At 39.9% G+C, this 15284-nt stretch overlaps 1 protein-coding gene across 1 annotated transcript in view; it reads right to left on the reverse strand.

The window, feature by feature from the left end:
• Nucleotides 1-15284, reverse strand: part of LOC121390248 (dentin sialophosphoprotein-like) — a 52378-nt gene that overhangs the window by 10942 nt on the left and 26152 nt on the right. The window contains exons 10-13 of the mRNA XM_041522031.1: nucleotides 12169-12252; nucleotides 10123-10195; nucleotides 5008-5184; nucleotides 1426-1515 (exon numbers count right to left, since the gene is read on the reverse strand). Of these exons, the coding sequence (XP_041377965.1) occupies nucleotides 1426-1515; nucleotides 5008-5184; nucleotides 10123-10195; nucleotides 12169-12252 (424 nt within the window). The remainder of the gene's footprint in view (nucleotides 1-1425; nucleotides 1516-5007; nucleotides 5185-10122; nucleotides 10196-12168; nucleotides 12253-15284) is intronic.

The raw sequence follows: 15284 nt of genomic DNA on the forward strand, positions 1-15284 counted from the left end.
CTACCTGTTTGTATATAACACTTTCCACTGCTAACATGCTACCTGTTTGTATGTAACACTTTCCACTGCTAACATGCTACCTGTTTGTATTTAACACTTTCAACTGCTAACATGCTACCTGTTTGTATGTAACACTTTCCACTGCTAACATGCTACCTGTTTGTATGTAACAATGCTACCTGTTTGTATGTAACACTTCTCACTGCTAACATGCTACCTGTTTGTATGTAACACTTTCCATTGCTAACATGCTACCTGTTTGTATGTAACACTTTCCATTGCTAACATGCTACCTGTTTGTATGTAACACTTTCCACTGCTAACATGCTACCTGTTTGTATGTAACACTTTCCACTGCTAACATGCTACCTGTTTGTATGTAACAATGCTACCTGTTTGTATGTAACACTTTCCATTGCTAACATGCTACCTGTTTGTATGTAACACTTTCCATTGCTAACATGCTACCTGTTTGTATGTAACACTTTCCATTCTACAATGGGTATATTTTACCACTCATCGATTACTGCTGTGTGATTTGGGGAAACTGTAATCAGGATGGATTAGAACGTTTACTAAAACTGCAAAAGACAGCTGCAAGGATGATATTAGATGTAGATCCTATTACTCCATCTGCCCCACTATTTAAACAGTTAAAATGGATGACAATGGAAACACGAATCCACTATCACAAATGTTTACAAATTTATAAATGTCTATACAATGAAGCCCCAAACTATCTTTCAAACTTATTAATATATGTTGGAGAAAACAATCCCTACAACCTTCGAAATGTAGAGGATAGAAATCTATTAATTCCAAAACCTAAAATGTCTTTATTTAAACATGCTTTCAGTTACTCTGGACCAGTACTTTGGAATAAATTGCCTAAAGCTATCCGATCATCGCCAAATACTGCTGTTTTTAAATATAGACTCAAGAAATATTTTCTAAAATAATATCATTTGTACATATGTTTATTGCCATATATGTATTTTCTATTTGTTCATAAATGTATGCATTGTAATTCTGTATTGTTTGTACCTGAGGGCCTCAGGGAAGATTAGCTTTTGCTAACTGTGTTACCCTCACTAAATAAGGAATTTATTATTATTATTATTATTATTGATAACATGCTACCTGTTTGTATGTAACACTTTCCACTGCTAACATGCTACCTGTTTGTATGTAACAATGCTACCTGTTTGTATGTAACACTTCTCACTGCTAACATGCTACCTGTTTGTATGTAACACTTTCCACTGCTAACATGCTACCCGTTTGTATTTAACTTTCCACTGCTAACATGCTACCTGTTTGTATTTAACACTTTCCACTGCTAACATGCTACCTGTTTGTATGCAACTTTCCATTGCTAACATGCTACCTGTTTGTATGTAACACTTTCCACTGCTAACATACTACCTGTTTGGATTCTTCGTTTCCTAGCCTCTCGTCTCTTTGCCAGCCACTCTCTCGCTGCAGAATTCGTACACTTAGGTTCATATTCTGGATCTATTAAAGAAATGAAAACACAACCCTAGGACATACAAGACAAACTCTGATTTAATCTGACTAGTGCATCATACATCTCTTACTTAAAAAGGAAAATCCTGTTGTTATCTAACTATGCAGTGAACTGTACACGCCTTTATCAAGGAAATTCTTCTGAATACTCAACTATGCAGTGCATTGTACATCACTCACCTAATAAGGACAATTCTAGTTTAAACTGATCAGTGTATTGCATACACTTGCTTAAAATCTTGAATTTTAATATCCTGTACATAAACTGTAGAAATCTTGAATTATAATATCCTGTACATAAACTGTAGAAATCTTGAATTTTAATATCCTGTACATAAACTGTAGAAATCTTAAATTTTAAAGGAAGGGACAATTAAGGCATTTGGCCTGGTATGCATATTCAACGATATATAATGCACATTATTGCTTAATATCAACCAGTATAATCGTATAGTTAATTAATAAAACGGTTAAATGTGACGGCTATTATATATAACGGGCGCAGCCATTTTGTACCATTTCAGTGAGTACGCCCTCTGGCGAGCTGGTGGTTACGTAATACTTAACGCGTAACATCAGGAATGAGCCTTAGAACTAGAGAAACACAATCTACCTGGTTTTTGCGGGATGATAAATAATCATACATTGCAATGTTCTGTAATAATACATATCCCAGTAAGCCAGCAATAAGTATATCCAGCACTATATATATTATTTTTGAATACAAAATAAAATACCATTGTCAAAGTGGCTACACAACAAGTCGAAATAATTAACAATGTTTTGTCCATGCATTAACCTATGTACTGAAATGATACACAGAGTGTTTTCTTAGTTAATTGGTCTATGCTGTTAGTTGCTTCTACCTATGATTCCTGATTGGCAGGTGTGTATTTGATTGGTAACCGGACGAGCCAATTAATTGACGCTGTCTAGACACAAAAATACATACCAGTATTGTGGAATATTACCTGTCGCTGCTAAAATGGTAATGGACATGGTTTATTACTGTAAATAGTTCTGTAAAATTATTGATTAAGTAGACTTTTCCATCTAAAACCACAGAACTGACCAATTACATAGTCCCAAAGAAAAGAAAATTATCATATGGGTATCGTGGGTTGTCGTTTTTGCTTCAACGTAGCATATCAATAGGCCTAATAATGTACATTTTTCCTTTGGATTACTTAACAGAGAAAAATACTATAACCCCATTTTGTTCCGTTAATGCAACTTGAAATATATTTAGTTAAATAGTTTATTATATTATTACGTCATTTATGCTGTTTTACAAGTCAAGTTGATCAAAAAAGGCCTTGTCGAAAATTACTGCTTTTGTTTACACTGTACATACAGGAGATGGTCAGGAGCTGACGTCACTTCGCCCCAAGCTATCCCACCGGACGTCACAAAACAAAATGGCTGCCCCCAGTTAGCAGGAATAATCATGTTTTTTTATTAACTCTAAAATTACGCGTTTTTCATTTGCTAAAGTGTCAGTATGTGTTGGTGGTCCGGGTATGCATCTTTCCAACACATAAGGCTCTTGTTTGAGTTGACCCTACCTTTAATATCCTGTACATAAACTGTAGAAATCTTGCAGTTCAGGTTTAACACTTTCTGCATTTAGTAAATTCTGGTTTTATCTGACACAGGGTACAATATTTCACGGGAACCATTGTTCTGTTCGCGTGTTGGTTACACAGCTATAAAATCACGAGAACCGCCAATCGGTTATATGGTGAACAATTGCATTCTAATACAAAAGTACCATATTTTAGTAATGAAAGTGAAAATCAGTTTGTTTTTAAATACATTTGAACCATCAATGTAGCACAGAACCATAGTTCAAGTGTTTTGGGATTAGGTAGGCCTAACTCATCGGTTACGAGAACTATATTCGCATAACCGAACAATCGGTTACCTAAGTAAAACTGAATTGACTGTGGTTAGCTAAGATTTTGAAATAATGTTCCCTGCTGACATGTATACTATACATAGTGGTGCACTGCTTACTAAAACGTCTGAAGTTTACCTTCCTCACTGTAGTGTGTGTCTGTAGTTTACCTTGCTCTGCGTCACCGTGTGTCTATACAGTGTAGTGTGTGTGTCTGTAGTTACCTTGCTCCGCGTCGCTGTGTGTGTCTGTACAATGTCTGTAGTTTACCTTGCTCCGCGTCGCTGTGTGTGTCTGTAGTTTACCTTTCCCCCGCGTCGCTGTATCTGGCAGGATGTCCATCACATCCTCCATGAAAGACAACATCGATTGTACAGTGTATGGTCTGTAGTGTGTGTCTGTACAGTGTCTGTAGTTTACCTTGCTCCGCGTCGCTGTGTGTGTCTGGCAGGATGTCCATCACGTCCTCCATGGAAGACAACACCAATTGTACAGTGTATGATCTGTAGTGTGTCTGTACAGCGTCTGTAGTTTACCTTGCTCTGCATCAGTGTGTGTCTGTAGTTTACCTTGCTCTGTGTCACTGTGTGTCTCTGGCAGGATGTCCAACACGTCCTCAATGGAAGACAACACCGACTGTACAGTGTATGGTCTGTAGTGTGTGTGTCTGTAAAGTGTCTGTAGTTTACCTTGCTCCGCGTCGCTGTGTGTGTCTGTAGTTTACCTTGCTCTGCGTCGCTGTGTGTGTCTGTAGTTTACCTTGATCTGCGTCACTGTGTGTGTCTGTACAGTGTCTGTAGTTTACCTAGCTCCATGTCGCTGTGTGTCTGTACAGTGTCTGTAGTTTACCTAGCTCCGCATCGCTGTGTGTGTCTGTAGTTTACCTTGCTCCACGTCACTGTGTGTGTCTGTACAGTGTCTGTAGTTTACCTTGCTCCGCGTCGCTGTGTGTGTCTGTACAGTGTCTGTAGTTTACCTTGCTCCGCGTCGCTGTGTGTCTGGCAGGATGTCCATCACGTCCTCCATGGAAGACAACACCGACTGTACAGTGTATGGTATGTAGTGTGTGTCTGTACAGTGTCTGTAGTTTACCTTGCTCCGCGTCACTGTGTGTGTCTGTACAGTGTCTGTAGTTTACCTCGCTCCGCGTCGCTGTGTGTGTCTGTACAGTGTCTGTAGTTTACCTTGCTCCGCGTCGCTCTGTGTGTCTGGCAGGATGTCCATCACATCATCCATGGAAGACAACACCAACTGTACAATGTATGGTCTGTAGTCTGTGTCTGTACAGTGTCTGTAGTTTACCTTGCTCCGCGTCGCTGTGTGTGTCTGTAGTTTACCTTGCTCCGCATCGCTGTGTGTGTCTGTACAGTGTCTGTAGTTTACCTTGCTCCACGTCACTGTGTGTCTGTAGTGTCTGTAGTTTACCTTGCTCCGCGTCGCTGTGTGTGTCTGTACAGTGTCTGTAGTTTACCTTGCTCCGCGTCGCTGTCTGGCAGGATGTCCATCATGTCCTCTATGGAAGACAACACTGACTGTACAGTGTATGGTCTGTAGTGTGTGTCTGTACAGTGTCTGTAGTTTACCTTGCTCCGCGTCGCTGTCTGGTAGGATGTCCATCACGTCCTCTATGGAAGACAACACCGACTCCGTGCTGTTGATAATCTCATCGACGGCCGACTCGTCCAGCAGGTCCAGATCATTGGTCACAGTCGCCCGCATCAAACGTCGCTTTTCTCTCTTCTTAACTTTCCTCGCTGGCTCTGGAATAGAATTACACATGATCAACATTGCTAAAGTCAAACCACTGTTCCATTAGTTTCGAACAGAGAGTTTGACAGCACACATCATTAAATATGGTTACTTGGGCTTCCATTCATGTGGAAGACCTGGTAGCCGAGTGGTTAACATCGCAATGTGAATTGGTGCCGTACTTTGAATCCTGCCAATTAACACTTGGTGTTGTCAAATATTTCAATGACTTATTGCATGTCTTGTTTTTTCTCTTTTTCACCCCCTTCAGTTGCTATTCTATTATTGAAAGGGTTTTTTCTGCACACCATCAGTGACAATACTAAGTGAAGCAGGTTTAAAGAAAGGCAACATACTCCACCTTCAAAATATCTTGAGCAATATTTCTGTAAAATACTAACATCCCTAGCTTGAAACATTATTCTATGCACATTCATGTGCACATTCAGACGTCGTTTTGTTTACAGAGGCTGTAAATGGAAGTCTTACAGATGGAGTTAAGACCATGGAACAAGGTCACACTTCATCTTTAGAACTGACACTCCCCAGTAAGATAACATCCTTCCCACTTCATCTTTGAAACTGACACTTCCCAGTAAGATAACATCCTTCACACTTCATCTTTAGAACTGCCACTTCATCTTTAGAACTGCCACTCCCCAGTAAGATAACATCCTTCCCACTTCATCTTTGAAACTGACACTTCCCAGTAAGATAACATCCTTCCCACTTCATCTTTGAAACTGACACTTCCCAGTAAGATAACATCCTTCACACTTCATCTTTAGAACTGCCACTCCCCAGTAAGATAACATCCTTCCCACTTCATCTTTGAAACTGACACTTCCCGGTAAGATAACATCCTTCACACTTCATCTTCAGAACTGACACTTCCCAGTAAGATAACATCCTTCACACTTCATCTTTAGAACTGCCAGTTGCAAGACTGGTTTCACAAATCTCAGTGAACACAAAGAGAACAGTCAGTATACTGACATATCTAGAACTGACATATCTAGAACTGCCAATCTCAGTGAACACAATGAGAACAGTCAATATACTGACATGTCTAGAACTGCCAGTCTCAATGAGAACAGTCAGTATACTGACATGTCTAGAACTGCCAATCTCAATGAACACAATGAGAACAGTCAATATAATGACATGTCTCTAGTAGGACTGCCAATCTCAATGAACACAATGAGAACAGTCAATATACTGACATGTCTCTAGTAGGACTACCAATCTCAATGAACATAATGAGAACAGCCAATATACTGACATGTCTAGAACTGCCAATCTCAATGAGAACAGCCAATATACTGACATGTCTCTAGTAGGACTGCCAATCTCAATGAACACAACGAGAACAGCCAATATACTGACTTGTCTCTAGTAGGACTGCCAATCTCAATGAACACAACGAGAACAGTCAATATACTGACATGTCTCTAGTAGGACTGCCAATCTCAATGAACACAATGAGAACAGCCAATATACTGACATGTCTCTAGTAGGACTACCAATCTCAATGAACACAATGAGAACAGCCAATATACTGACATGTCTCTAGTAGGACTGCCAATCTCAATGAACACAATGAGAACAGCCAATATACTGACATGCCTCTAGTAGGACTGCCAATCTCTGTGAACACAATGAGAACAGCCAATATACTGACATGTCTCTAGTAGGACTGCCAATCTCAGTGAACACAATGAGAACAGCCAATATACTGACATGTCTCTAGTAGGACTACCAATCTCTGTGAACACAATGAGAACAGCCAATATACTGACATGTCTCTAGTAGGACTGCCAATGACAATGAACACAATGAGAACAGCCAATATACTGACATGTCTAGTAGGACTGCCAATCTCTGTGAACACAATGAGAACAGCCAGTATACTGACATGTCTCTAGTAGGACTGCCAATCTCAGTGAACACAATGAGAACAGCCAATATACTGACATGTCTCTAGTAGGACTGCCAATCTCTGTGAACACAATGAGAACAGCCAATATACTGACATGTCTCTAGTAGGACTGCCAATCTCAATGAACACAATGAGAACAGCCAATATACTGACATGTCTCTAGTAGGACTGCCAATCTCAATGAACACAATGAGAACAGTCAATATACTGACATGTTTAGAACTGCCAATCTCAATGAGAACAGCCAATATACTGACATGTCTCTAGTAGGACTGCCAATCTCAATGAACACAATGAGAACAGTCAATATACTGACATGTCTAGAACTGCCAATCTCAATGAGAACAGCCAGTATACTGACATGTCTCTAGTAGGACTGCCAATCTCAATGAACACAATGAGAACAGCCAATATACTGACTTGTCTCTAGTAGGACTGCCAATCTCAATGAACACAATGAGAACAGTATACTGACATGTCTCTAGTAGGACTGCCAATCTCAATGAACACAATGAAAACAGTCAATATACTGACATGTCTCTAGTAAGAAGAAAAATAGGAAGAAAAAAAAAAAAAAGTGTTTTATTTAACGACGCACTCAACACATTTTATTTACGGTTATATGGCGTCAGACATATGGTTAAGGACCACACAGATTTTGTGAGGAAACCTGCTGTCGCCACTACATGGGCTACTCTTCCGATTGGCAGCAAGGGATCTTTTATTTGCGCTTCTCACAGGCAGGATAGCACAAACCATGGCCTTTGTTGAACCAGTTATGGATCACTGGTCGGTGCAAGTGGTTTACACCTACCCACTGAGCCTCGCGGAGCACTCACTCAGGGTTTGGAGTCGGTATCTGGATTAAAAATCCCATGCCTCGACTGGGATCCGAACCCAGTACCTACCAGCCTGTAGACCGATGGCCTGCCATGACGCCACCGAGGCCGGTCTCTCTAGTAGGACTGCCAATCTCAATGAACACAATGAGAACAGTCAATATACTGACATGTCTCTAGTAGGACTGTCAATCTCAATGAACACAACGAAAACAGTCAATATACTGACATGTCTAGAACTGCCAATCTCAATGAGAACAGCCAATATACTGACATGTCTCTAGTAGGACTGCCAATCTCAATGAACACAATGAGAACAGCCAATATACTGACATGTCTCTAGTAGGACTGCCAATCTCAATGAACACAATGAGAATAGTCAATATATTGACATGTCTCTAGTAGGACTGCCAATCTCAATGAACACAAGTTAGAACTCAGTGGATATAATGACATGTCTCTAGGACTGACAACTTCAAGTGGGTGGTCGTGGGACTCTGGTAGAGAGAAGTCTGAAGGGTCTACTGAATGTGTTTAATGCTGTGGACCATCACACTTAACTCCAGTGAGCACTGTTATCGCCAAGTACATCCCAGCCACGTTGGGTGGTCGTGTGACTGGTAGAGAGAGATCTGAAGGGTCTACTGAATGTGTTTAATGCTCTGTACCATATCACACTCAACTCTAGTGAGCACTGTTATCGCCAAGTACATCCCAGCCACGTCTGCCCAATACTCACACAGAAAGTACAACATGATTGGTCTATTAATACTATTTATTTTACAAGTTGTTTAACCCATTCTCAACTGCAGTCGAAACACGACAGGCCTTCGTAAACACAGCTGTCAAAATTCACAGGAGTTATCTATCTTGATTCTGTGAGTGTTAGAAAAATAAGTAGAATGACAGTCGAACACATCCAGTGTATGTTTTTGACTGGTATTTGTATTTAAGTTGTTATCGCATTATCGAAAAGAAAACAAAAAACAGTCTAAATCTGTGTAAACGTTATTGATGATGTGAAGTGCACATGCATTTGAGTTTTTGCTATTTGTAAAATATTTCTTTAAAATATGTTAGACAATATTATTTAATGAAAACTGAAGATTTGTAAAGAATATATTCGCCAAAAATAACTGATAATACAGACTTTGAAGTACATGATGGATGGGATTACTAGTCATCGACTGAAAGGGAAAATAAACTTTGTGATAAACAATGACATCATACATGTAGATCATGATCATAGGGTTTTAAAAAATATATGTTCTTCTGTAAATTTTATTTGTGTAATTAGACTCACACAAGTCTGAAAAGTTATCTACAACCGGTGCTCTCTCAAATGGGGTGTAAGATACATTTATCTACAACCGGTGCTCTCTCACATGGGGTGTAAGATAAAGTTATCTACAACCGGTGCTCTCTCACATGGGGTGTAAGATAAAGTTATCTACAACCGGTGCTCTCTCACATGGGGTGTAAGATACATTTATCTACAACCGGTGCTCTCTCACATGGGGTGTAAGATAAAGTTATCTACAACCGGTGCTCTCTCACATGGGGTGTAAGATAAATTTATCTCATCACGTATATAGAACAGAGCAATACCTTGAAAGAAAGCTATAAAAGATAGTTCTATTTTTCATGCGCTACCACGTGATTGCACTTGATGGTGATGTGGTCATCTCAGACATCTGACGACACTTTCATATCAATACTTTGTTATTAAAACCTTCATTATAAAAGTTATCCTGCTAATCTGCAGTGTTCAATTATATTTAACACATGAAACAAAACACAGCAAATACGAGTGTAGTTTATTAAACTTTTCAGCTATCTGTGTCTGTTGGTGTAAAAGAATAGTTTATTTACCGAATGGATGAGGGAAAAAGACTTCATCACGTACAGTCATGTTGGATTGAAAAAGTACATCCTCTGTGGAGGAAATTTAAACACAGGGGCTCAGCAAGCCTCATCCCAGGTCAATCATTTCCACCACCTTGGTTGTACTTTTCCTATTCCACATGACCGCATATGATGGAGTCTTATAATCTTTGTCAGCTGTGTGCCTATGTGAGTGAAACGATATGTATTAGCATATATTTTACTTCTCCAAGGCAATCAAATAAGCGTTACTGTCAAACTCTAGCTATAAACATCAAAACAATTACCGTGATTCTCTTCTGTGCTGTAGCCCCACTTCCCTCTAAAGCGAGCTCCAAACCCAAATTTCTTGATTCTTTCCTGAAAATTAATAATTCTAGAGGGTCTCTACAAAAAGTATCAACTAGAACATTTACAAACTAAAAACACTGAATCTTACATTTTTCACAGTAATACCAATGGAATAGTGAATATATTTTTAAGAAGTATATACTAGCCGGCATTAATAACGCAATTTCCTTTTGTCAAAATAATATACGTTCCGGTTGGACTTCGTTGACGCTATTCGTCAATGTACATGGTACAGTGGTACACATTATTTCAGCAGCATGTAAAGGTCGACTTCCGGCCTGTTCCCAACATAAGTGGAACAACGCTAAAAACGCATTATCCGGTAAATCGCGCACACGCAACCACTTGGCGAAATAACACTTTGCACGTGCATTTCCTGATACCCGGGCACACTCAGAACACACGGGTGGCAATGAGTATCTCACTCCTACACGATGCCTCGGTTGAACAACGCCGATCGGAATCAAGCCATTGGCTTGTTGAATGCCGGAAACTCGCAATTGCGGGTAGCACAACGGTTCCACGTGCACCCGTCAACCATTAATCGGCTCCTCAACCGATATCAGACGACAGGGACCGTCAATGACCGCCGTCGTTCGGGCACACCACGCGTAACGACCAATAGACAGGACCGGAACATACGGTTGCGGCACCTGCGCAATCGGTTTTTGACAGCCGCAAGCACTGCCAGGACTGAAGTGGGAACCAGGGGACGACTCATCAGCGCCCGAACTGTCCGGAGACGTCTTGCCGCAGCACGACTGCATTGCCACCGACCCTACCGTGGCCTTATCCTCCTGCACAGACATCGTCAAGCAAGACTCTTATGGGCAGGAATGGTGGGCATTTGCAACCCAGGAGATGGCGAGATGTCATCTTCTCGGATGAATCGAGATTTAACGTGAGTGTCACGGACAGACGTCGTTGCATTTACCGCCGTCGTGGAGAACGTGTCGCGCAGGCCTGTGTTCTGGAGAGGGACCGCTACGGGGGCGGCGGAGTCATGGTTTGGGGCGCCATCAATGCTGACTTCCGGTCCGAACTCGTGGTGGTACAGGGAAACCTTAATGCGCAACACTACGTCGACAACATCCTGCGGCCGGTCCTCCCATTGATGAGACGGCATGGCGGAAACAGGCTCGTCTTCCAGCAAGACAACGCTCGGCCGCACACTGCCAGGCGTACACAGGCGTTTCTTCGTGCCCACCATGTCACGGTGTTGGACTGGCCAGCAGTTTCCCTGGACATGAACCCAATAGAGCACATGTGGGATGAGCTGGGACGTCGTGTTCAAAACCAACCGAATCCACCACAGAACTTCGCTGAGCTGCAGCAGGCATTGCAGCATCACTGGGCAGTCATCCCACGATGTGTGGTGAGGCGCCTGTGCATGTCCATACCTAGGAGGCTGCAGGCGTGCATCGCAGCACATGGAGGTCACACGAAATACTGACCCCCATGACGTTGACATCGCCAGAGACGTTATGTGCGATTCACTGTTGGCGGCTGACGGTGCCAGTCAGATGGGCCAGTGGTTGGTCTCACTGGTGGTATCAGTTTCATTTTTGTGGGATCTCGCATAATAAAATAAACCATGATCATTTCCGAGATTGCGTTTTTATTGCCACCTAGTATAATAGCTGATGTACTAATAATTTCAAAATTTATCCAGGCGTTCTGTGGGTCCGAACATAGGCCCCTTCCCAAAAGAAAGTGGCATTAAAAATTACCAATTTCTATGCTACAAATTCCCAATATATAGTTATATATTTAATTATGTCTGTCCCAATAAATGAATTCAACAGTGGTATATTGCATCATTCTGTGGCCTAAAAAAATATCCCAAGTATGATTTACTGGTGCTAATTTTTTCAATCTCATCAGACATATGGGACAATGGCAAAAAATCTTGGATATCTTATTGTTTCCATGAAATCCCAAGGCCTGATCACCGATTCATTCCTTCATTTTGTGGGCAATACCTTGAGAGAATACTGTAGTGCATAATCAGCATTTTTCTTAGCAGCTGTAAGATCCTTCTTGAACTTCACCATCTTAGACAAACTCTGAAAAATATTATTAGACAAAAACTGAATGCTGGAAAACATTAGGCAAGTACTGGAAACATATTAGACAAGAACTGGAAAACATTAGACGAGCACTAGAAAACATTATTAGACAAGAACTGGAAGACATATTAGACAAGAACTGGAAGACATTATTAGACAAGAACTGGAAGACACATTAGACAAGAACTGGAAGACATATTAGACAAGTACTGCAAGACATTATTAGATAAGAACTGGAAGACATATTAGACACGAACTGGAAGACATTATTAGAAAAGAACTGGAAGACATTATTAGACAAGAATTGAAGACACATTAGACAAGAACTGGAAGATACATTAGACAAGAACTGGAAGACATTATTTGACAAGAACTGGAAGACATTATTAGACAAGAACTGGAAGACATTATTAGACAAGAACTGGAAGACATAGTACACAAGAACTGGAAGACATAGTAGACAAGAACTGGAAGACACATTAGACAAGAACTGGAAGATACATTAGACAAGAACTGGAAGACATTATTTGACAAGAACTGGAAGACATTATTAGACAAGAACTGGAAAACACATTAGACAAGACCTGGAAGACAAATTAGACAAGAACTGGAAGACATAGTAGACAAGAAATGGAAGACAAATTAGACAAGAACTGGAAGACATAATAGACAAGAACTGGAAGATACATTAGACAAGAACTGGAAGATACATTAGACAAGAACTGGAAGACATTATTTAACAAGAACTGGAAGACATTATTAGACAAGAACTGGAAGACATTATTAGACAAGAACTGGAAGACACATTAGACAAGAACTGGAAGACATTGTAGACAAGAACTGGAAGACATTGTAGACAAGAACTGGAAGACAAATTAGACAAGAACTGGAAGACATAGTAGACAAGAACTGGAAGAAATATTAGACAAGTACCGGAAGACATATTAGACATGAACTGGAAGACATTATTAGACAAGAACTGGAAGACACATTAGACAAGAACTGGAAGACATAGTAGACAAGAACTGGAAGACATAGTAGACAAGAACTGGAAGACACATTAGACAAGAACTGGAAGACACATTAGACAAGAACTGGAAGACATTATTAGACAAGAACTGGAAGACACATTAGACAAGAACTGGAAGATACATTAGACAAGAACTGGAAGACATTATTTGACAAGAACTGGAAGACATTATTAGACAAGAACTGGAAAACACATTAGACAAGAACTGAAAGACAAATTAGACAAGAACTGGAAGACATAGTAGACAAGAACTGGAAGATACATTAGACAAGAACTGGAAGACATAGTAGACAAGAACTGGAAGATACATTAGACAAGAACTGGAAGGCATTATTTGACAAGAACTGGAAGACATTATTAGACAAGAACTGGAAGACATTATTAGACAAGAACTGGAAAACACATTAGACAAGAACTGGAAGACATAGTAGACAAGAACTGGAAGATACATTAGACAAGAACTGGAAGACATTATTTGACAAGAACTGGAAGACATTATTAGACAAGAACTGGAAGACATTATTAGACAAGAACTGGAAAACACATTAGACAAGAACTGGAAGACAAATTAGACAAGAACTGGAAGACATTGTAGACAAGAACTGGAAGACAAATTAGACAAGAACTGGAAGACATAGTAGACAAGAACTGGAAGAAATATTAGACAAGTACCGGAAGACATATTAGACATGAACTGGAAGACATTATTAGACAAGTACTGGAAGACATTATTAGACAAGAACTGGAAGACACATTAAACAAGAACTGGAAGACACATTAGACAAGAACTGGAAAACATTATTAGACAAGAACTGCAAAACATTATTAGACTAGAACTGAAAGACATTATTAGACAAGTACTGGAAGACATTATTAGACAAGAACTGGAAGACACATTAGACAAGAATGGAAGACACATTAGACAAGAACTGGAAGACATTATTACACACGAACTGGAAGACATTATTAGACAAGAACTGGAAAACACATTAGACAAGAACTGGAAAACACATTAGACAAGAACTGGAAGACATTATTAGACAAGAACTGGAAAACAAATTAGACAAGAACTGGAAGACATAGTAGATAAGAACTGGAAGACATATTAGACACGAACTGGAAAACAGTATTAGACAAGAACTGGAAAACACATTAGACAAGAACTAGAAGACATATTAGACAAGAACTGGAAGACATTATTAGACAAGAACTGGAAAACAAATTAGACAAGAACTGGAAGACATAGTAGATAAGAACTGGAAGACATATTAGACACGAACTGGAAAACAGTATTAGACAAGAACTGGAAAACACATTAGACAAGAACTAGAAGACATATTAGACAAGAACTGGAAGACAAATTAGACAAGAACTGGAAGACATATTAGACAAGAACTGGAAGACATTATTAGACAAGAACTGGAAGACATATTAGACAAGAACTGGAAGACATTATTAGACAATCAAGCATTAGAAAGTATTGTTTACATCTGTTAATGAATATGGAGCTGAATCTGAGGCAAACTAGTCAGTTTGATATCACTTACTAAAGGCAAACTAGTCAGTTTGATATCACTTACTAAAGGCAAACTAGTCAGTTTGATATCACTTACTAAGGCAAACTAGTCAGTTTGATATCACTTACTAAAGGCAAACAAAAGGAATATTTGTGTAGCAACACCTCAGCTCATTGTAAACTAGAGTTACATGTACAGTGGTGACTCTGTCTAAACCGGACTCACTTCGTACCGTCGAAATAGTCCGGTTTACATAGAGGACCGGTTTAGACAGAGTTCATCCAGAGTTATGGTTCTTGAATGATCGACAACTCGCGATCAACAATGACATTTGAACCCATGGATGGTTGAGAAACACAGTCATACAAGTCAGACTTGCAATCGATTATTTCACAGACATAAAAAATATACCTAAAAGGACATTTCTGAGTTTGCTGCAATTTTTTAGATGTTATCCACTAAGAGAGACTTTTTAACGATTG

This window comes from Gigantopelta aegis, chromosome 15, assembly GCF_016097555.1.
Source record: "Gigantopelta aegis isolate Gae_Host chromosome 15, Gae_host_genome, whole genome shotgun sequence".
Classification (NCBI taxonomy): Eukaryota; Metazoa; Mollusca; class Gastropoda; order Neomphalida; family Peltospiridae; genus Gigantopelta; species Gigantopelta aegis.